Source organism: Triturus cristatus, chromosome 10 (genome assembly GCF_964204655.1).
Source record: "Triturus cristatus chromosome 10, aTriCri1.1, whole genome shotgun sequence".
Classification (NCBI taxonomy): Eukaryota; Metazoa; Chordata; class Amphibia; order Caudata; family Salamandridae; genus Triturus; species Triturus cristatus.
The window spans coordinates 211,928,912-211,953,596 of record NC_140593.1 but is presented as its reverse complement, the minus strand read 5'-3'; the positions used below and the strand labels follow the sequence as shown (position 1 = coordinate 211,953,596).

General features: G+C 39.7%; 1 protein-coding gene across 1 annotated transcript in view; it reads left to right on the top strand.

The window, feature by feature from the left end:
- PLXDC2 (plexin domain containing 2) overlaps positions 1-19,872 on the top strand; it is a 1,457,706-nt gene extending 1,437,834 nt beyond the window's left edge. Inside the window, exon 14 of the mRNA XM_085630822.1 lies at positions 17,893-19,872. Coding sequence (XP_085486948.1) covers positions 17,893-18,009 — 117 coding nt within the window. The 3' untranslated portion in view covers positions 18,010-19,872. The remainder of the gene's footprint in view (positions 1-17,892) is intronic.
- The last annotated feature ends 4,813 nt before the right edge of the window (positions 19,873-24,685 follow it).

The window sequence follows — 24,685 nt, the reverse complement described above, 5'->3', positions numbered from 1 at the left end:
GTATGCAAGGTGGTGGAGGCATTGCCGTGCGTGTGTGTGGGTGGGTTGTGGGTGTGGGTGGGCACGTAGTGGGGGTGGCAGGCTGTTGTGTGGGTGTGGGAATAGAAGGAACGGGAGTAGGGAGGGTGACTTGCTCTGAGGGAAGCGTGGTTTCAGAAAGATGATGGGGTGTCAAGTTATGTGCCAGCAGTCTACGTTGGGGGGTGGGTGTGCTGTGGGGAATATGTGTAAGGAGAAGCAGTATGGGACGAAGATGAGGTAACGGTAGAGAAGGTATCTATGGGAGATAAGCTGTTAGGGGGGAGGGGAGCAATGGACTTAAGCAGAGGGGGTTCCAAATCTAAGGGAGGAGCGCATGCTGCCTCAGTCCTGCAGGGCTGTGGAGTGCGTGGGTTGGGTGCAGTGACGTGGGGTGTGTTGATGGTAGGGGTGTTCAGGGGGATGCCATAAGAGACCGGTGCTAGCGGTGGCCGGGGCGGGCGAGGGGCGAGGGTGTCAGGCGTGTAGGGTGGTAAGGAAGAGGTGAAGTGCAGTGTGTAGGAGGGAGTGGTAAGTTGTGTGGGGGACGGAAGTGGACAGGGAAGTGGAGGGGTGGTGCTGTTTGCCGGTGTGGGCGGTGTTATCAGTTCTGTGCTAGCACAGGGAGCGGGTTGAGTAGCCAATTGGGGTTTAGACACCAGGTTTTTAATGATGGGGAAGATGTTGTCCAAGAGATTTAAATTACAGCCTGTGGCTTGGATGAGGATAGTACCGTTATTGTATGTGGTGATAGTAGCTGTCGCATGAAAGAGCTGGGAGGGGGAAATACCGAAAGCTGTACCATAAGCGGTTTTCCTCGTGGAGGAGATCGAGAGAGAAGCTAGGAATGCTTTTCTCCATTGGGCTCTACGTTTCGTGTGGAAAATGATAACAGTGGTAGTAATCCCGCTGTGAGGTGAGAAATAAGGATCAGCGAAGAGAGTTTCGGGGTGCAGTTTTAAAAAGTTGTGCTTGAAACGTTTGGCTGATTGTTTTGTGAGATTAGGGGGATAAATGATGCTGTAGGTGTGTGTACCTGCGCGCTCCTTGATGCTGACAGCACAGTAAGAGGCGAAACGTGCTGCGGGAGAGGGTAAGGGGGGAGAAGAGTGGTAGCTGAGGCAGGTAGCTATGTAAAAGTGGGCTGAAAGATAACCAGGCGACGGCACCCAGGAACTTGATGTCAGCCCCGGGTGCAGTGTGAAGGGTAGGCTGAGAGGTACAAAAGGGGAGGAAAAGGAAAAGGAACAGCACCAGGGCTAAGAGGTGGAGAGGCTAGAGATATGTTGTGTGAGGGATTTACAGAAAATCTGCTTGGCGGTGAGAAGAAGGAGAGGTCAGTATAATCAGAGGTGAAGGGTGGGGGCAGTCTAAGATGGCCGCATCATTGGGAGCAAACTAATAGAGCAACTATGTGGTCCACATAACGTTTGGTAATCCCTTTATCTGCATGTTTCACAGACCACCTCCTTATTCTTCATCACAGTCTTTTCAATCTCACTTTCTTGATGTGCTTAGTTTTGTCTCCTCCAGTTTGTCATCCACTCTCATTCTAATGCATGTACATACACACACATCGAAAGTCAAAATACACTTTCCTTGCACATAGGTGCTTCATTCCCTTTTCTTTACTCACCATCAATATTTCAACAGCTGTGTACCTTCTTCTCACAACTCCCCAGAGAACTGTAATTACAATTCCCACTTATGAAGTCATTACTCTCTGTGTTCTACAAAAAAGATAAGGATTGGTTGAACATGCAATCTGAACAACTTTATGACACAAGGATACTCATTGTGAGAGTCTGTCACTGCCTTCAGTCTCAACTCCAGAGCTCTCAATTGTGTTGCTGCCATGAACACCCATGAACACCCATGAACACCTAAACTCACCCCAGCTAGGTCCTGATTATGAATCAGGTGGAGTGGAATTACTAAATGAAATTCTGCTCCACCTAATTATGTTTGGGCTGATAATCCTGCACCTGATTTTCCTGGGTGCTGGAAAATCTCACCTAATTTTAGCAGGTGATAATTTTACCCCTTAAAATGTTATGGGCCTTTGCCTGCAAGGCACTTTCCTCAATATTTTTCAGGTGGGGGTCCCCCTTCCAGAAATTAGATTCCTCTTCTTCACGTACTCCCAAAGTTCGTCCACAAAACTCACCCCACACACATAGATCCCCACATACATTTTACCACTTGTTTTCAGCAGGTGGTTGTTATATGTGTTAAATACCATAGAATTGGGAATCTCATGTTGTTTTATGGCCGGTAAATCTAATCCCACATTTCATGCAATTTACTTTGTAATTGCGTGGTAATGGTGTGGTGCTACCACACAGCAACATTGAATACGCATGCTGAGTTTGCAGCACACCAGTGCTAATAATCAGGGCCCTGGAGGTGACATATTTCACAGAAAGTACTGCACAAGGCTCAGATTTTGTGTGAAAAATAAAACTACAGAAACATAAGATCAGGGAAAAGGAATACTCTTGATGAGTAGCTAACCTGTACCATACAGAGGGCTAGATGAGTAAAGAATTTTTATGGTCGCAAACTCGATTAGCATGTACAAAGCCCAAATTGCAGTTAAGTAACCTGTCAAAGAATTACTATTTGGATTTTGCTATTCGGTATTTGGAAAGGGGTTGTTGAAGGCGAACCTTTCTAATACCGAAGAGAAATGGTGTGTATGAATGTTTTCGACCGAAATGAGGTTGCACAACATTCACAGTTTGCCGCCATTTGAAAAATGGTGGTAACCCATTTGCAAAGGGGTCGCCAATGGACCCCTTCCCCTTTAAGAATGGTTGGCAACATATTTCTTAAGAGCAGGCAGTGGTCTCAAGGACCATGTCTTATCTTAAAATATGAAACTTCAAAGTAATTTATTAAATGCATCCCGTTAACAGATTGTTTATTTTAAAGTAATCACTGACGTGGTGGTTTGCTGACCCCAGCAGGCCACCATCCCTGTGATGGCAGTGAATCGTAATGGGATTGTGATCTACCTCATTAATAGTCATAAGGTAGCTCTATTTGCAACCCCCTACGAATCGCTAATGAAACTCAAAAGAGTTTCATACATTAGGAATAGCGATTTCCTAATTGCAATTAGCAAACAATCACAATTAAGTAATTGCTATTCCGTACATCTAGCCCAAAGTGAACTAAAATAAGCTAAATGTAAATAGGGCCCGGTCCATTGTAAAAAAAAGACCAGCGTTATGGCTTGTAGAATTAAGGACAGGAATGCAAGTCCCTGCCAGTTTATTAATAATGGCCGTGGTGAATACTGGCAGAACCAGCATCTCAGCTTTGCCTTTTTTTTGCTTTGTTTGTGTCTGCATGGCTAGATGTTTGTACACCCTTTGATCGATCTCGGTACATGGGTTCTGGTTTATGTATTATACACCCTTTGATCGATCTCGGTACATCGGTGCTGGTTTCTGTAGTTTCAGTTTATGTTTTTCTGTCTTGTTTATTTCTTAACAAGTATGTGCAGATGTCATCTGTGTTAGTGAATGTACTCTGTCTTTCTGTGCAAATGCACAATAAAAAAAGTCAGACAATTACTTCCTAATAGGATAGTAGCTATTGCTTTTGTGACTTTTCCCACCTTGACCTAGTGGGTTTGATAACAAATGAAGTCATCTTTTACTTTTTTAATCTTGTATTGTTCTTTCTTTTTCTTTGTTTGTTTGTTTCTTTTTTTCAAAAGATATGGGAACACAAAAAGTTACTTTCTCACACTGAATATATAGCAAAGCAATATTTCGAATCTGCTTTTAACAGTTCATTAACATGAAACTGAATTCAAGGCTTTGAGTCAGTTTTGACATTTAGTTCCATTAATAAATGTCAGAAATGCCCTCAATTGAATTGTATCCTGATCGATTGCGGGATCATGTACTTCAGTGTTTTATAGCTAGGTCATCAATAATTCAGTGGTGAACAGCGGATAGAAAATAAATGCCTTGCTTTAAAATAAATGAACATATGTTCACTGATGTTCATGCTTAGAGCATGGAACAGCCTGTATATACCTTTGGATAAGATGTAGTGCTCTTACCTTTCCAATTTTAAGCAGAGAGGGGTGGAAGCCCCACACAAATAATAAACACAATCCTTGTCAGGTTGGACCACAAAAAGTCGCTAAATGAACCTGTGCTTTACCCTCTGGTAGCTTGGCACAAAATTGAAATAAATGTATTATTTCAATACTGGGACACAATGTCAATGTTTCATTGAAATGAAGGATGTTGATACTCTCTGCAATAAATGGAACACCCACCGTAATGTTACTGGCATGCCACCCTATCGCAGTGTGAGGCAAAGCAACAACTTGCCCTGTTTTGCTTGCATTGCAATGTGCTCAGCTGGAGAGTCATGAAAAGAGACGTGCCGGCAGTGCAGGGGCCTTGTAAATGAGGCCCCTACTTTTCATGAGGGCCTATGGTCAGGTCTTACTGGGCAAGCATTTGCACTTTGTACCTGCGCTAAGTCCCTCATTTCTCCAACTGCAGAGAAAGTTCCTTCTGGTCTATGCTGCAGTTCCTAGGTTCTCTGGGCAGGCTTCAAGACACAAGGTCTATTTCCAGACTGGCAACATGCATGGCCCAGTACTCTATGGTCAACTTGGCCCTCTTGGACGATACAGCCTTCTACTTTTTGAGTCCCTGAATCACACAAACAGGAGACCATCTACTAGACCGTATGGGAAGCATATCTACAAGGGGTCCGGAGTCATTGTGTCCTTAAATGAGTCCTCTTCTTTCACACATTAGGAGTCGTCTTCCAGCAGGGTCTCTATCTTCAAATGGAGTCTTCAAGGTCCATGGTCTGCGAAGGTGGTGGTTGAGGTTCCAGATTGATCATATGCACTACGTAGTGCTTGTAGAAATCTGCTACCCGTCCCAACTACTTTCTCACAGTTCCCCTACTTTTCGCAGAGTTTACTCTTTGCCCCTCTTTCAATATGGCAGAAACGTGCGGTCACCGGGCAAGCTAGTCTTCACTCTCTTAGCCGTTCTCCTATTTAGCTGAAATCTCTTTCCACCTGGCAGGGCTTACTCTGGTTCTCTTTCCACTTAGACTCGTTCTTGACTGTCTAGGTGCGTCTTGAGCAACAACTGGCGAAGCCCTCCATGCCATTTCATAATCAAAAGTGGTAGTGCTGAGGCTGTTCTTTGTTCTGCCTGATGTTCCTGTTCACATCAATATAACTAAGCCTTGCTAACTGGTCAGCAGTTAACATCTCCTTGTACTTTTTGAACATAGAGGTGAGCTAATGTCTTCTAAATCAGGTTGATTAATTTTCACACCCATCAATGCGCATTCCAGCTCTGGATACGTAATGTGTGACAGAACTGGATTGAAACTGATTATAGCTTAGGCAGCCTCATGAACATGATTTTAGAATTATTTTTCTCTTAAATTATCAAAAAATCTGATTTCACTATCAAACCAGATTATGAAACTTAAGTAGTATATAATATTAAATGATTTTGTCAGCATTTTCCCAGAAGGACATATAAAGTTAAATGTCTTAATCACACTGAAATAACTTTTAGGACTTCAGTCGCTGTGAGGAAACACTTTTTAAACATATAGCATGCAACCTTTTACATATTAATTATGGACCTGGCCCTTTTTGAAGGAACTCTCCCAGATTTTTGCCTTATGATGCTGAGCCTGTTTTATTGGTATTAGGAATGTGTGCCTTTTTCCACTGCTATCCAGTGCTAAAGTGCTTGTGCTGTCTCTCTAAAACATGGAACAATTGGCATCTAATTAAATGGAACATTTAATTTACTTGGAACATCCTAGTAAAGTGGTACCACATGTACCAAGGGCCTGTAAATGAAATGCTACTATTGGGCCTGCAGCACTTGTTGTGCCACCCACTACAGTAGCCTTTTAAAATATATCTCAGACCTGCCACTGTAGCCTGTTGTGCAGTTTTAAACTGACATTTTGAACTGGTAAAATAAACTTTTTTCAGGCCTAAACCTTCCTTTTTAATACATACAAGTCACCCCTAAGGTAGCCCATAAAGCCACCGAGGGTAGGACGCCTTGTATTTAAAAAAGTTGGACATGTGATGTTAGGTTTTACATGTCCTAGCAGTGAAAAACTCCTAAAGTTGTTTATCACTACTGTAAGTCCTATCTCTCCCATTCACTAACATTAGGTTTCCTTATTACATTGAATACGTGCAAACTTTTGAAAGGGAGCAAATAGAAGTATGTTGTTTTCATGCAAATTAATTGTAATTTAAAATCCCCTTCGATGTTAAAGTTGGATTTTAAGTCTCAAGTTTGAAAATGACACATTTACAAAGTTTACATGTTTTTACCCTAACCATTGGTGCCTTCTGCGAGTGTCCTAAGGCAGATGAATGTGAAATATCTATGCTGTTGGGGTTTGTGTATTTCTCCCAGACAGTGACACAAAGTAGTTCAGATATGGAGAGGATGTGGACACGTCAAAGGCTTGCCTCTGCCATACACAAAGGAACATGACACTAGTTGTTTGTCACCCCAGACTTCTTGGACCCCTGGCAGGGGAGGTGATTACATTTCCAGAGTCTGATGTGCGAGTAGCATAGCGAAACCCCCGACTTCAAAGGTTAGCACCAGTTATAAATACTGGACTTCCAGCGCCACCCTTCAGTACAGTCCTAGACCTGTCAATATTACAGAAGAAGGACTTCCTTGTTCCCCAGAGGACTGCCCTGCTGCTTGAGGTCTGCCTTGCTCCCCAGAGGACTTCCCTGCTGCTACCAGAGGGCTGTCCTGCTGCTTGAGGACTGCCTTGATCCCCAGAGGGCTGCCCTTCTGCTTTGTGCCTGCCCTGCTCTCTGAGAAGGAAGACAAGACCTTCTCCCTTCATCACAGGCTACCTCAGTGGCATCAAGGTTCAATTGGCTGACCTGCTGTCTGAGCTACAGGGACACAACAAGCTCCAGAGGTCTCTCTGCAACCGCACAGCTGGCCTGCTGCATTGGACCCGCCTGGCCCTGCCACTGGACCTACATGAGCCCTGATGGCCTCTGCTAGTGTGAGTTCCTGATCAGGAGGAGCCTTCCCAGTTCCTGCACCCTTAGATGCACACCAAGTTTCTGCTACCCACGATGACCCCAACACAAAGCACCATTGGACCTGACTCTTTCAATTATGATAACTGCCAGTGACGACTGACAATGTGAAATCTGCAGGACAAGCTACAGTGATGGCAGCCTTCTGTGACCACCAGCATGCCCTTCTGCAATGCCCGACTTGATTTTCACACTACAGGGATGCCTGTCCACAATGCCAGGCCTGCTCTTTGCCTACAGCGATGACCATCCACAATGCTCTCTCTGCTCCTCGCGGCCTATTCCACCACAAACTGAACTCTTTGCATCGGATATTGAGACTGTACCTTTTTCAGCAGGACTAACCTGGCCCCTGTATCTGGCCTGCACTCCATCGTGGTTGGCCTGAACTTGTCACTTTCCCTTGGTCTAGCACCATCATGTTGACCTCAAGGGGCACTTTGTGCTTTTAGGTGTTGTATCTACTTAAAAATGTTAAATTCAATATTGCCCGTTCTACTGATTGGATGTTTATCATACTAGTCTCATTTTATTTTGTTAAATGTACTCTATATTTCGAAATTGGTTTGAGATTTTTCTTGGGTTGTGTTTTCACATTATTTACTGTTTGTGTCCCTCATAAATACTTTACACTTTGCTTCTAAGTTAAGCCTGACTGCTTTGTGCCAAGCTACCAGAGGGTTAAGCATAGGTTATTTACGTGATTTCTGTGGGTCACCCTGGCAAGGATTGTGTTTATTACCTGAGTGGGGCTTTCACCCCCTTCAACTAATAATCCAAGTTCTTACAATTAGACACCAAGTTTTGTGGAATTACATGTCAGTATTTAGGGTGACATTAATAGGAAAGTATGTTTTATGAGAAGGCAAAGGCACTATTCTTTGACATGTGTAACTGCAGTGGCTTTAACCTGAGCCCAGACAGAGCACAGTTGTGCCCAGGACAGCCATGCATTTTTATCTTGTGTAGGTTGTGCAAGTACACACTGCAGCTCACATGTATGACATTTAACTCACATGTCATTGATGCATTTCCTTCAGCACACACTTACAGGCACATGCATCATCATAGGGTTTTGCGATTCCTTAATTGCGATTATTAAGGAATCGCAATTAAGGAATAGCAAAACCCTATGCATGTAGGAATCGCTAAAGAAATAGCGATTCCCACAAATTCGTTAATTGCGACTAGCAAATTGCGAGTCGCAATTAAGGAATGTCTTCCTATTCATTCCTATGGGCCTCCAGGCCCATAGGAATGAATTGGAGATTGCGGGAGCAATTTGCGAGTACCAGTAGGTACTCGCAGATTGCTCCCGCAATTTCGATGGTGCAAGGGTGTCAAAATGACACCCCATTACACCCATGTATGTTAACTCTGCACATATGTTGCATACACACATGCTCTAAGGGCATGTGTGTGTGCAACATGAAACTTAGAAAAATGCAAATAAGTGCATTTTTCTAAGTTTTCACAAATTATCATGAAGTCCAGCTTCATGGTAATTTGCTCACGCTAATAGCGAAATCGCTATTTTTAAAACTGTGATGCATTGCATTTAAGGAATCTCAATTAGGGATTCCTTAAATGCAATCGCTATTTAAGGAATCGCTATTTTGAGATTCCTTAAATAGCGATTTGTGCATTTGGGATGATGCATCCCAAATGCAAAAATACCGGTCGCAAAGGGGCAGATTCTGAGAATCTGCCCGTTTGCGACCGGTTTTGTGCTTGATGCATGTGCCTGTATATCCTTACTGGGAAATTAATTTGACCAATTGGATGAAACCAATTTTCCCAATAATATTTTGGGGCCAGGGTGCACACACTGTTGCACTGAAAAATGGTATCACAGTATCCTAATACCAGCAAAAAGGTAAACAATCTGAGACGGCTATGCAGAAACGGCGATTTGCTACTCATAGCATTTCAAGTAAAGATATAAATCTAAAAAAAAAGCAAAATGTTTTATATATTATTAAAAAATAACATTGTGACTAACCTAACTAAGTCTAAATGCCCCAGCTTTAAAAAAGCTATAAAAGGAAAGAGACCTCACTACTTCCCATAACGTTAAAAGGGGAAAACTAGAAATTGTACTGGAAAATGGCCCAAAAATTACTAGTGGCTCCGATTAATTCAGGCATTGCACTGATCATTTTTTGTTCTCTCAGCGTGATGCCATAGTTGTAACAAATCATGTATCTTAACTATGCTGTCAATTGGGACGCAAGCTGCACTTACGACGCTCAACAAGGCTAAAACCAGCCTGGGGTTCCTTGTTTTCATGTTTTCAGGTTTCATGGCTTTGCGCTGTGGTGTTGATTTTCCGTTGTGGGGCTGGACCATGACTGATTCGCATTTATCCGGTCACTGTCTGTAATGTTTCAGATGAGATACAAACTAATGGACTGGGGACTCTGTGTGGTTAGGATAAATTCAAGGTTTCCATCCATCACTTTTCGTGGTCTCAAAGAAAATTATTTAAGAGGCTCAGAAAAACATGTTGAAGCCTGTTGCCCAGATTACTGTCATGCCTCATTTACTCCACAGGAAGTAGACCTGTGGTAATTCAGAATAGGCCTGAAAAGCTGCCTGCTCCAAAGAATAACTAGCAGCCATAGCAAATAATCTCTGTCCTATCCGATGACCAAACTTCCTACTTCTGCGAATCCCTCCCTTCTCCCGTGCGGAAAAGGAATATCCATTAAACTTTTTTCACACCACATAAAAACATTAATGTATTCCTTTAAGCATGTACACTCTTTTAGCAGTATTAGGTTATTTTTCAAGAGGAAAAGACAGTGAAAATTGTGTTAAATTTCTTCCTATCATTTCAATGGTCTAAGTTCAATATTGCAGACACTCTGGAAATTTCCTAATGTCACAGTAAGAATAGACCATGCTAGATATCAAGAGATACATACTACCAAATTATGTTGGTAGAAGTGTCTGATTTTGTTCCAACAAATTGAAAATGTCACTATGTCCTGCAAGACCTCTATAATATGCCACAAGGACTGATGACATTTTCATTGTCATAGACATGGTATCTAGGACGTGAGTCAGAGTATTGTTGTAATGCACTTGAGGCCACGGTCGGCTCCTAATATTGCTAAAGTCATATTCTCTCTTTCAACTGGTCTAAACTAAAATGGGTAAGCTAATTTCTGATTGTTTTATGCCAGCCTGAATGCAAATTACTAATGACAGAATATAAATTCAATGTATGAAAGGATTAAGGGTGCAAAGGAAAAATAAACTCTGGCCAATCTGTTTAGAGTACGGTATAATCAGAGGACGTTGCTCTAGAGACCGGTATCAGACAAGAAAGAAATACATATTTGATTGTGAGTGACATGCTCAGTAAAGTTCTTTAATTTGTCTCATAAAAAAGATAAATAAGGAGTCGATTGATTTGATCAAAAGTACCAACAACTTGAGAATATAGAAAATACAAGAAACAACGTGGTTGTCTTGATTTCTTTTAATTAAAAAAGATAAAAAATTATGAATTTCAATCAGTTAGACATGCTTACTCACACACAGCTCTACTGAAAGCACTGAAACTTTGCTATACGAGAACCATGTTTAATGTACCAGCACAGCAAACACTTTTAAAACAAAACACCCAAATGGGAATTTGTTATTAAAAATAAATGGCCCAGATGGGGAAGTGGGGTGGGGTTGGGGATTTCGTGTTCTTTATTTTTCTATTCAGGACCCCCAGGGTTTACTTCTGACTTTGCTCTGCTTTATTATATTCATCATGCTAGTAACCATTGCTTGAAAAACTAAATGTAAATGTTGTAGACTTGTAAAGCGCACAGCTGCCCCAGCAACAGGGCATCCCGGTGCTGTAGACCACTGGGGAACCCTTCCTGGCTATCCCTGTGAGATGATCCCTTTCTGGGTATTTCCAAGGTGAAACCAGGCATCCCCGGCGTCTGTGGGGGGCCGTTGTAGAGATGAGGCAAGCTTAATGCCCAGAGTTGCCGAGTGTGTTCCTGGTTAGAGTAGGTACCAAGGCGAGAATTATCGAGTCTGTTTTGACCCTGGTCCACGACACTGCCGCGTCGGGAATTGAACCCTGGTCCCTGGCCGATTCTCTGCTTATGGGTCTGCCACCTCTAACCAGTGAGCCACACCTCTCCACAATAATAAATAACACATAATCTCACATACAAACTTTCATCACTAGTCTATATGCTTCATCTTGTCAGTTCTTTGTTACTCTAAAAATGATATACACTCTTCCATTTTCAGACCACTCCACTCATTGTATCATACCTATCGTCTGCTGTGAGCATATCTTGCACCCAACATCTCAAATCAGTACTCCATTCTGGCCAGATGTTTATCTTCTTGTTTTGCTCTTTTCTCATTCCCATGCAGCACTATATATCTGTTGAACCCGCTTCCTTTTTATAGATTTACAACTTCAAGAAAACCTTCTCTCAGTTCAGTTCAAATAACTTTATTCGATTCTATTGAATCATAAAAGTTTGTATACATACATTAAATAATAAGACAAAAATATACATAAAAAAAGTTTTTGTGCAGGGATTAAAAAATACAGCACACATATTGTTTTTTCCTAAGTCATATTACCCCAGCGCAGATTCTAAGAATTTAAAAACCTCCTACCATTCTACAACACATTTATACTAAATACTAAAACCCTAAAATCATTAAAAACTTAAATTCATTTTAAGATTCATAGCGTTTCCTGATTAGAAATGCGATTCAAAGAAAATTAAGCACAGCATTGCAGAAGGCAGCAGTGGACCGTGGCCGCAAATAATTAAAACCCTCCTGATAAGAACGGGGACGGATTTCCTTTAAAATGGGCTTGATGAAACGTGCCCTTGGGTCTTCATAAAGTATGCAAAACAGCAAAAAGTGTATTGTGCTCTGTTGGGCTAAATTATTATGGGGACAGTGGGTTAGTCTCTCACACCAGCCTGCCTGTTTGAGGAAAGCCATAAGAAAGTGCAATGTGCAAAGGCGAAATCTAGTCATAGGGAATTGCGATTGAACATGCAAAGTAAAAGACAAATAAATTTGCTGTTGACTTAGAAACGCATGATCTGGTATGCCACAATCCTGGTTAGACATACATAATTCAATGCGATATGCAACAATTTTAGTGACAAGGGTATCCCAGCTACCTGTGACATGTTAGTGGCTCTTGGCCTGTAGGATATTGACAATGTTTATGGACAAAAAATATGAAAATATTTTGATTATAAACGTTTATATGCAATGGGACTCACAGGAAGAATATGGGCGTGAATTGGGACATTTTAAGAATGATTTGGATTTATTCTGTGATATGTATGGGACTGATTTAATTTTGTTGGTGGGAGATTTTAATCATAAATTAAACCCAAAACTGTTAGACCAGTGGTATACAGATATTTTGGATTCATATGATATTAAAAAAGCAGAGTTTTCCGAAAGTAAAATATCGACAGAATATGCAAAACTGGGAAACTATTTAGTATTAAAAAGTCGATTTTGCTTAAATGGCAGGCTATTCCAAGATTGTCCGGCAAAGAAAACTTTTAAATATGGGTCTCAAAATTGCCCTATTGATTATGTTTTCATGTTGGCATGGAACTTTGACTTAATAGAAGATTTTAGGATTAGTCCTTCGGATTGTAGTGACCATAATTTAATAGAATTAGAGCTGGTAATCATCCCACAGGCAACTCGTGATAAAGTTATCTTTCAAGAGATGGAATATCCGAAGCGGATAACTACTCGGTTATCGGATGTATTTATAGAAAGGTTAACTAGGTTGCAACAAAATGTTAGGCTAGGATGCGTGAGTGGCCAAAGTTTATCTTGGTATGTTGATAAAATAGATCAAGTAGTTAAATGTATAACAATAAAATTAAGAACAGATGTAAGAGCAGCCAAGGATAAAGAAAGGAGGCAGGCCAAACAAGGAAATTGGTTTAATATAGATTGCTTAAATAAGAAAAAAGAACTAAGTAGAGAAAAATGTAGTCTACGTAAAAAATGTGACCAGGCAAAGGCTGAAAATCTTGCCAAAATTAAGAAAGAATATATTTTATTAATCCGTAATGCAAAAAGGGCCCATAAAGAATCATGCTGGGGAAAATTATTGGAGGCAATAGAATCTAAGAATATTCATCAGTTTTGGTTGTTAATAAAATCAGCCACAGAATCTTCTGTTGCCCCAATGAGTTGCGTAGTGGAAGAGGGGATATGGGAAGAATATTTACAGGAATTAAACCCCCAGGGGAGTGGAATAGAGGAGGAGAGACCAAGGGTTTGGAGTGGCCTAGTAGAGAGACTGCTCAATAGTAAATGTTCTTAGTACAATAAGGACGTTGAATTTAACAAGAGCAGCAGGCCCAGACAACCTCCCAGCTATGATAATAAATTCAAATCAGTCCTGGTGGGCAGAATTCTTCTCTAAGATGTTTTTAGTAATCTTGCAATCAGGGAACATACCCACAAATTGGAAGGGTGCAATAATAAGGCCAATTCACAAGAAAGGGGATGTATACGCACCTAAGAACTACAGACTTATTAACCTGTTAGATATAGGACAAAAGATTTTTGCAAAAATAATTTTAAGCAGATTAAAAGATTGGGTTGAAGAGGGATCTATTATTCCAGTTGAACAAGGAGGGTTTAAAGAAGGTCATTCTACAATAGATCATTGCTTTGCACTGTGGGCAATGGCCAGGAAGTCGATTGAACTAAATGGTAAATTGTTTTGTTGCTTTGTTGATTTTCGGGCAGCTTTTGATTCTGTGGATCGTAATAGCCTCTGGGGAGTACTGGAAAACTATGGCATTTCAGCTGGCATTTTGAATATTTTAAAAGAGTTACACAGTGATAACTGGGCCCAGGTCATTAGACATTCAAATGGGTCATTAACTCATGAAATACCTGTAAAGAATGGTCTTAGACAGGGGTGCGTTCTGGCACCTCTGCTTTTTTCTATTGTTCTGGCAGATCTCCCTGCAGCGCTGGAAATAGAAAAAAGTGCGAGTCCACGTATGAATAGAAATGAAGTGTCCTGTCTTTTATATGCCGACGATCTTGTGATCCTTGACCAAACTGAAATGGGACTTCAAAGAAAATTAAATGTGTTTAAAAATTACTGTGATAAAAAGTTTTTGTTTGTAAATATGGATAAAACAAAGGTCTTACAGTTTGGGAAAAGAGCAAAAAAAAAAAAGTCATTGGTTTTTAGGACAAGACAAACTAGAAATTGTAAGTGAATATAAGTACCTAGGCCTTTGGTTTGACAGTACGTTGAAGTGGGATACCCACTTGGAGGCACAAGTTGCAAAAGTCTCCTCGTCAGTATGTGGCCTGAAAAAATGTAATAAAGAATATGGCAACATGTCTCATAGACCCTTGTTAAACGCATTTGAAGCCATGATCCCTCCGCAAGTTCTGTATGGAGCAGAAGTGCTCTATTTGAGTGGTAAAAGGAGTTGGAATCGTGAAGAAGGAAAGACTATAAAAATGCTGCTGTCTTTACCAAGTAGTGCTATGATCCAAGCAATTAGAGTGGAGGTAGGGCTAATAGCCTGGAATGTGAAGACTCAAATGTCCTTATTAAGATTTTGGAACCGCCAGGAGTTAGGGGGTATGCAAAAGATCTCAACATGGTGTAGAGAAGAAATTATAACTAGTAGCCTCTGTTGGGCACGAGATGTAAGGAAAACCCTTCAGTCCGTAGCGGCGCATTTAAAGTTGAGTCTCTCGCAGCCATCCATGGACACACTCTTTACAAAGAAAATACTTAGGGTTCAAGGCCTACAATTCTCTAGATCACAAGACCTTGAGTATCTGAGGGTGAAAAAATCAGTTAATTGGGTAAGGAGTGCATGGGAAAGGGAGGACCGGTTCACATATTTGGAAATTTTTGCCCAATAAATGGTTAAGACACAAAACTTTATGGGTACGTGTGGGTATTAACCCTTGGAAGGCGGATGGAAAAACAAAAGCAGCATAGATCCAAACGGATGGTATTTGTAAATGTGGAATAGGGGTAAGAAACAACATTTTGCATATGTTGCTTGATTGCACATTGATTTTAGCGATACGAAAAGTATTTTTACGACCAATATTATTCAAATATAGGGTGATCTCACGTGCGCATGCGGCTTGTCTTTTTATGGATCTGTCATCCCTAGATACTACAATTGCTTTAGGGAAGTTCCTGAAAGCAACACATGACTTTATAAAGGAGAAATTAAAAGAGGGTTGATGATTTATAATGTCCTCCCAAAAGTGAGAATTTTATGGATGAGAATTTTAGGGATCTATATATCTTTTGTAAATTGTGATAAAATATATTGTGGTTCTTTTTTGTTAATTTATTACTATGAGGATTTTATGCTCTGTATGGTTTTAAAGACTATGGTCTAAATAAACATTGTTTATCTCTCTCTCAATGCGATATGCATTTTTTATGACCTGTTTCACGTTCAATTGGATACCATCGGAATTGTCATAATAATTTTCCAAGCTTATTTTATAAGAAGTATCTTTGACATAATGAAGCCAGGGGAGTGACATTGTGTTATCAAGATTCATAAATCTCTAAGGATACTCCTTGAGAAAAATAAGTCCTCTGAAGTCCAGATTTTCCCCATAAAATCAATGGGGCAATATTTATCTTATCTTATCTTTTACATAATCCAGACCCACTTCAGAGTGACAAAAAAGTGTTGAAGAACTGCTAGGAATCATCAGTAATCTTTTTTAAAATGTGTTCTCTTTAATCTGAATCTGGGAACTTTTATGGTAGTCCCATACTCCTGCTCCAAAAGTAGCTACTGATTTATATAAAGTTATCATTTCTGCTACCGGCTTATGTCCAAGCTTGCAAGCAAAGTGAAACAGCCCCTCTATTAATTTGCTGGTATGTTGAATTCTATCCACAATTAGATGGTCCCAATTTAACTTATTATTAAAAACATTTCCCAGGTAGGTAAAATTTGGCACCTTATCAATAGTTTTTTCCTTTACTATGAATGTTCTTGTTTTTGTTTGATTGGGACCGCATACCATAATAAATGATTTGCTGAAATTTACCTTTAGGTCCAATGCCATCATAAATTCAGTAAATGCATTCAGACATTTTTGAAGGCTAATGGCCGTTAAGCTCATCAAAACTGTCTCGTCTGCATAGGACATCAATGGAACTCGTTTGCCTTCTATACTTGGGAAGTCCAATTGCTGTTCTAACAGGAATGATTCCAAACCATTTGTATATATTAGGAATAAAAACGGGGCCAGATGCACCCCTGGCGTACCTCCTCAGTAGAAGCAACGGGCCTAGTCTTCTCTCCTCCAGGACCAAAACAAATGGCTACAGTGATAGACGCATGTAGTCTGCGCAACAGGGTAACGAGGGGTTCTTTGAAACCCATATTTTGCATCAGTGTCCACAACTTCCCCCGGCTCACTGTTTTGAAAACACTGGATAAGTCCATGAAGGCCAGGTGGATCGACCCCGGCCCTCATGTACTTGCCCATAATCATGGACAAGTTGAGGCACTGTTCATTTGTTCCCATCCCGCTTCTGAAGCCATATTGGGTACTCGATATGAGTCTGGTGGCATTGGCCCATGACTCCAGACGTGCAAGGATTACACTCCCCAAAACATTCTCTCATTACAACCAATGCCACTCTACTTCTTTCCATTATTCATTATTGATGTTCTTCATTGTTTGGTTTAGCTGCATGTTTTTTTGCTCCTCTTCATTTTGTAGCTAACTTTCAGTATCTCAGACTTAGTATACTCATTTTCTCGTATTGCTATACTATGTTCTTGCTTTTCTTCCATCTTTGTTTTCTTTGTATTTTTCTGTTTTCTGTTGTATTTGTCGCATGTTTAAATACATAAATGGTTTGTCTCCTTATCATGTATTAATTATCCATCATTGCATTACCTAAATTACTCTTTATTCTACCCCCAAATGCTTCATGCGCAGCCCCTCCGCCCTTGGGCACCATCATCGTCCACATAGTTTAACAGTTTCACCCACAAACCTTGGAATGAAGTCAGTTCTGTTGCACATTCACTCCCTACACTTTCTATGTTTTGTGTCAGCCTGAAATGTTACTTTCTTTCTGTTTTCTTAGAGATTTCCACTTTTCTGCCATGTTGCTGCACTCAGCTGTTCATCTCATTCAAACTTTTATTTCTCATTACCAATTCAATGAAATAAATACCTATTGAAAAATACATTATTTTCTAACTGAATGTAAGGGCCGATTCACACATTAGAATTCATTTGTATGTCTTTCCTGTATTATATATCAGTTCCTTAGTAAGAGACACTTTGACTTAAGTATAAACACACTTTCATATAACGAAAATAAATTGATATAGTACCCTGTGTGAATTAAATTCATTATTCAGATTACATGACATAATTATATAGACTGAATTAAACAGCAAACTAAACTTTAATAGATATCTACCCCAAAAGAAATAACAAACAGAATGTGTAAACAAATGCACCAATACTGCCTACATGTTTCTATAATTTAATATTAAAATTGAAAATAATCAATTGAATGGTATCGATGAATTGCCTCCAAATTTGCATTCATCATGCAAGTCACAAGTCGACCTGAAAATCAGATTGACAATATGAAATATGAGAGTTAAAGTGTAGTCTAAAATATAACTTCCATTTCATTAACTCTGAGCTTACTTGGTGACTTTGGTCATACTATTATGTTCTGTTTGTTGTTGTAGAGGCGTCCAAGCCGATGGCCAGCAATGAAGTTCCGAAGAGGATCTGGGCATCCAGCTTATTCAGAAGTGGAGCCTGTTGGAGAGAAAGAAGGCTTTATTATATCAGAACAGTGTTAGAACCCTGGAGATACAAAACACTTGAACTGGTCTACAGGTCCTGAATTTATGTTTGCCTCTGTCTTCAAGATGGAAACCTGCGCTACTGATGTCCTCAACAAAAAGGGGTCCTGGAACTGCCATAGCTGGGAAGAAGGACCTAAAGAGGAGTATTACATGACAGCTGAACACTGCACAACAGCTATCTTTTCTAAACGACTTAGAGCACTGAGTGGCTAATGACGAGTTGAATATCTGATCTACTTGACAAATGTCATGTTTGTGCTTGAGTGCAAATTTGCCTAAGAACACAAATACTGATTTTAATCCAGGCATCTCCTCCTCTTTTGTTCAAGTATTCTTTTGTTGGACAGGTATGAGGATTAAAATGCACCGATTTGCACGAAGCTCAACTTTCCATTCCAGGAATATTGTTCAGTGTAGTCAGTATTAACGAAATATCCAGGCAGGTAGACAAATAAAATATGTACATATCTGCAAAGAAACGACAATAAAAATGGATCCTTGCAACCCTTTATGAACTGACAAATGAACAACATGGAAAGTGTTAACAGTAAGTCAAATGAATGCCTGTAGAGCATTGATAGTACATATCTGCTGAGAGAGACATTTAATAGGACAACATTGAGAGATTTGTATTGATCTGGGATGAATCATTGACATTTCAAGTTTTCTAATAATTTGCCTATACCCTCTTCTCTTAAGTAAAATAGTGATCATATTGCTTCGAATGACGACGGATACACATTGTATGCACAGACACAACACTTAAATCGTACAACAATTAAGGACTGATTGTAATAAAAATCTTACTTTAATGTACTTGATTTAATCTTGAATGGAATTCGTGCCATAATCTTAAGTAAAAACATGCAAATATGTTTATGAGATAGAAATGTATAGCTTCTCAACATTCCGGTGTGAAAATCAACATTAGAGTTGTAAGTAAATCATTCAGTCTCATCTCTTCTTTAAATTTGGTACTTGCAATTTTGTTTTCTCCATTACAGATGCAGAATTGCAAAAACCAGAATTCAAAGAAAATTGCTGTAAAAGATGAACTACTCACACAAGATTTGTAACAACATGAGTAATCTGTTACTCAATAAGCCAATCAGAACTGTTACGATGAACACAAGTAGGACTTTCACATTTACATTGAGCAGAATTATCAACCTCTGGTCCTCAGAGGTCACATTCATGCTAGGTTTTGTAGATAGCCCCTTGAAACATAAATACCTGTCACTGAAATGTTACTGTATGTAACTTCCTCTCATGTGGCAGGTTGTCTTCAAAATCTAGTATGACTGTCAAAGTAAATTGGACTCCCCTGTTTCATTACATTCTTTGTGAGATACAGTGATGAGCATGCCCTATACGAATGTATGCGAACCCCTAAAATATGTGGGTCTTGATCATTCTGCCAATATGGAATATTTGTGTAAATCTGTCTAGTTGTATTTCAAGAATATCACTAGCATAGAAACTATAGCATAGCTCAACAGATCACACAGTAGCACAGCACTCATAAAAGAAAGTAAGACTTAGTAATATTGTACTTTCAATATTTTTTCACATAATAAAATATATCATTCTCATGTGGAGTAATAACTTAACCTGATAGAAACCTAAGGCAGAGTAAAAGGACATAGCATATTATTTCCAATATGGTAGTAATCACACAATTATTGTTTTGATGCTAGTAACTGTTCCATGTAGCTCTATATTTACGTTTACCATAACAGCAAGGCTACGTTTGAAATCTGCATGTCTTTCATAGAAGTGCTGATCCATGTTTTGTTGAAGACACACAATATTTGCATAAATATGTATATACAAATATATTTTTATTAGCTAACACAAGGCCGGCTCTTGTGACTGTGTTGATATCATGCACAATATACACATAGCTCGCATTATGGCATATTTGCAAAGACCTTTAAAAAAGATCACTTAACGTTTATGTGTTTTTTTATCAGCCAATTATGTTTGTCTATGAACTGTGTCAACTCTATGTGTGCACATTACAATTTTCCACTAAAATGATCTGCTTTTAATCCTTTTATATTCTAGAAAAACACTCTAAAGGATAACATCTAAGTGGTAAACACGTTGTTAGATAAACGGATAAATTGAAATAAGTACATGAAGAACGTTTTTCCATTCCCTAGCTATCAATCAACTAGGGAAGGGTGTATTAATATATCACTGTTTAATAGGGTAAAATGTTCACAGAATCTTCACCAACAGAAATACATATGTAATGTATTTAAATCAGTTTCATTCCTAATTTTCATTCACCAAGCAGTTATGTTATATACTTCATATAAGATATGAATGGTTGTCAACAGTGTAACAAAATCTACAGAAAGGCAAATAAATCGAGGTTCAGCAGGGGCAGGCAAAGGGTTCATATTGGGGTCATGTGACAGAGATGGGTGTGGAAAAGGGCCAGATTTTCCCAGGACATTCTTTTAGTCAGATCGTTTTAAGGCAATACCATCTGAAGTGGGAGGAGGAGCCTCAACGTTTGTGGGACATGAAATCAGTACTATCAAAGGTCGGGCTGTCGAGTAGGAAGGTTGAGTAGTCTTGATTCCCCCTCATGTCCTCTTTACACGAACAGACATTCGCTGCCTCTTTATCCCTCTCTTGCAGGTTCTTTCATATCTCTGCTTTCTCCATTTTTTTCCAACATTTTCCTCATTCATCTTTCCTCCACATTAGTGCTTTTCTCACTCTTGCTCTGGATCAAAGTCAGTTCAGAAAAATTAAGTGTGTGTCCCCTAAAAGGAGTGCTGGTGGCCTCCACCTGCAACCACCACCACAAATTAAGCACTAGAAGAAACCAATCTGGCATCAGGCACATGCTGAAAAAAACAGTGACGGCTTAGGAGAGAATGCCTAGCAAAACTACGCAATAATAACAGTGTCAAACACTAAAAAGAATGGTAGAACACCAAATGTATAGAGTTTAAATCAGTCACACACCAATGTCTACATGTTATCATTCCTTTCCATGATATCTTTGCAGATGGTTGTCACTGAAGAAGAATAAGGCTTGTCGCTGCAAACAGGGTTCGATTAGGTGGACGAAAGTACAGCAATACACAATTTACACAATGTATGTCACTGATACATATGCTCTGCTGAAGACCGTCATTCATTGTTACTGATACATATGCTCTGCTGAAGAATGTTTTCACTCTTAATATTTTGGCTGGAATCTATTGCTTCATGTCTTTTCGATGGACTAAGAGAAGAAAGCTAACTGCAAGATTTGACAGTAAAGTGAAAGAAGGATGCCATGTCACATCCATTCTACTCTGCAGTCAGTGTAGAAAAAAGCCTAATTTACAAGTTTCATGGCTATAGATGACAAGAGTAGGATGAGGAGTCTTAGAGCCATGGCTATTTTCAAGATAGTTGGACAAGGCATTTATTTTCATGTCCTAAATCGGAGCAGGAATGACTAAATACTTATTAATATAATTCGTGATTACCTTAAAAATCAGTCAGGAATTAGCACAGAATTACAATCCTGTCCATCATCAGGCTAAAGGCCTGATTTAGATTGTGGCGTACAGAGTAGTGTCTTCGGTATGGGGGAGAACATTACCTTAACCATCTCGAGGGCATTCATCCCATCAAATTTAGAGATGACCACTGGCCCAGCAGTTATCTCTGTTTATTAAAAGAAAACACCATCATGGCAGTTCCTTTCAATGTACTAAAAGCTTCGTGGACGGCCACTTTTGGTTTTGACCAAACTTTTGACTTGTTTTGTTTTTCATAAACACACTCCTAAAGTGAGAGTTTATTTCAGAAAAGAATACAACTATGATCCCGCACCCTGGGAGATTTGTTCCAGATACGGGGTTAATTATTTTTGCTTCTTGTCCCTCACCACCAGGTTTTTCCTGGTAGCGATGGAAAGGAAAAACAAGTCATTGCACCATCCACCTAAATAGGGCAGCCAGTATATTGTCCTTCCTCTGATGGCCCCTAAACTGTTGGTCCGTCAGTGATAGTATTCTATTGATGAAGCTAACGGGTACTCTTTTGACAGAACATTTAGATGCATTGTGCTATATTGCATGAATAAATATCCAATTGATTTTAAAGTTTTTGTATTATTTACATGCCGTCAGCTTGTTCGTAGCAATTGACATTAGAGAATAGATGAGGTGAGAAAGTAAGCAGGAAGTGATCTCAGGCACATGCTGCGAGGAGAGGAGTGATGGTGGATCCTTCATTTACTAAGGCTCTGAAGGGGCAAAAAGTGAGGAAATAGGTGAAAGAGACGTCAGACAGGATTTTTTAGAATAGAATGCAGTATTTCCCTTCTGTATAGTGCCCTTTAGCCATATGTTTTCAATTTTCACTGCAAAGTATGCTGACAAAAAGTACCAAAGTTACAGGAGATATTTAATACGAGATGTGCAAAAACTCAATTTGAATGAAAAGTGGTACGGATGTCATCCCATGGTGCAGTCAATGCAACTTTCTATATCTTGACCACAGAAGAGACCAGTTTGATAGAATGAAAGTTGATAGAGTGAACAATTTTCAATGAGTTTGTTGATGGAACGTCCATTAATTATGGCTGAAAGTCAGAGGGGTCATTGCTTTGCTGAGTTCTAAAAGATGTTAAAACTTAATTTATTAATCGACCTGAATGCAAGGAGAGGTTGATGATGGTTATGGCTGGGATGACTGCTGAGTACTGAGAATGCTCTCTAATCTATGTTCAGTGCATTCAAAGTTGGGAATGGATATATCAAAGGTTTTATTATAGCTACCTACGGGGGGATTAACATGAAGTGTGCAGGTCATCCATGCATTTAAATCCACAGTATAATTAACAAACGAATTATCATAATCAACCCTTAGCATCCCTTAGTCTGCTTAATTTTCAATGCACGAAAATGCTTGCGATTCCAAAGTAGACTATATATTGATTAGCACCAAATCATTTGCACCCCTACAGGACCTTTACTTTTCCAAATTTTACTGGACAGTTAATCAGAAAACATAGATTTGTCAGATAGATCTATCAACAACCTGCCACTTGGCCCAATCTCGTACCTTCGCAATATTTATACAAAATATATGTTCATCTGGAACCGTGAAATATTCTGTTTACCAGGATTGTTGTAGAGCATTATTTTGCAAAATAGCACAAACAGTAAGAATTTTTTTGTCAGAGAACACGTAGCATTAAATCTCTTTAATTCCGTCGCAGAATTTATTCCAAGATATATCTCACATTATTGAGTTTTCTAGTGGCTCTTATCATACAGTGCTGCAGCTTTCCATCACCTATCTTTTTCTGCTAGCAAAGGGGATGAAAACCTTCTACATGCGGCTATGATCAATGTCACGCTAATCGTCTTTCATAATATGCAATATAAATTTCCCACCTTAATAAAACATGACAGAACGAATTGCAGAAATCATGAAGTATTCAAAATGAGGACGTGTGGTAGGGATGTCACAAACACAGAATCAAATGGGAGCCTACTTTGATTCCGGCAATGGCACAAAGATCTTTGTCCTATGTACTTTAAATGAATTAGGGACCATGACTAGTGAAATAATATAGCCTCTATTAAAATACTGAAATGTTGAGATATCCATTGAAGACAATGGAGCATTAGCACCCTATGAAATCAACCACATCGCAATGTCCTAATACACAGCCTTTGGCTATCTCTTTGTCTTGCCTTTCCAAAATCTATAGATTTGGTAGGAAAAAGGATGTTTGGTCTGCCCTGCAAAGACCATAAAAATACATAATACAGCAACATATCATACACTCATGACCTGGGCCCCATTCTACCCAAATCATAACAATAAACAAATCAACTTTACACTACAGACCACAAAATGTTAAAAACAGGCCTATGATACTATATTGCCACAATAGAGCAGGCCAGGGACATTCCTTTAGTTTTCTTCAGCGGGACCCAAGAGGAGCAGTGATCAAAATCCACGCCTAGATATGTGAAAGTTTAGACCTTGGTTAATTTATGAACCTAATAGGATCTGCACTTGGTCACCCTAGGGCCCATAACCATCACCTGACATTTACTGTGATTGGTGGACAAATCAAGACTGTTTATGTTGGAGACAAAATCATCAAGCTGTGTTTGAAGAACAAGAAGAGTCCATGCAAGCAAAACAATATCGTCAGCGTATAGCAGTGCGAGAATTTGGCACTAGCCGATTCGTGGACAGTCTACCTGATTATCTACTATCTTGGCCCGGGCAGTAAATTCAGCTCCGCTTGCGGGGTCTGCGGAATTAGGGCACTCTGCACTCCACGGCGGAGTGCAGAATTCCTGAATTCACTCTTCTAGGTGCGAAGTGGAGTTGTATTCCGTTCATGCACTTGAGGTTTGTTTTGATACTTCGTCGTGAGTGCCACTATATTCTCAGGCCTCTAATGAGCATACAGAAGACTTTATGCCCACTTGCACGGCTTCTGGCCGTGACAGTGCCAATGAAGTACTAATTGCACTCATGTACGCACCACTTGATTAGCTTTTGTGCTCGAGAAGCAGCTAAAGAGGTTTTTGAGTGGATTTTCTTCTCCAACATACTCTTGGAGTTATTTTGTGCGAGGAGCCTTTTTTTAAAAACTTTTTTTCAACAGGAAGGACGTGCTCCAGAG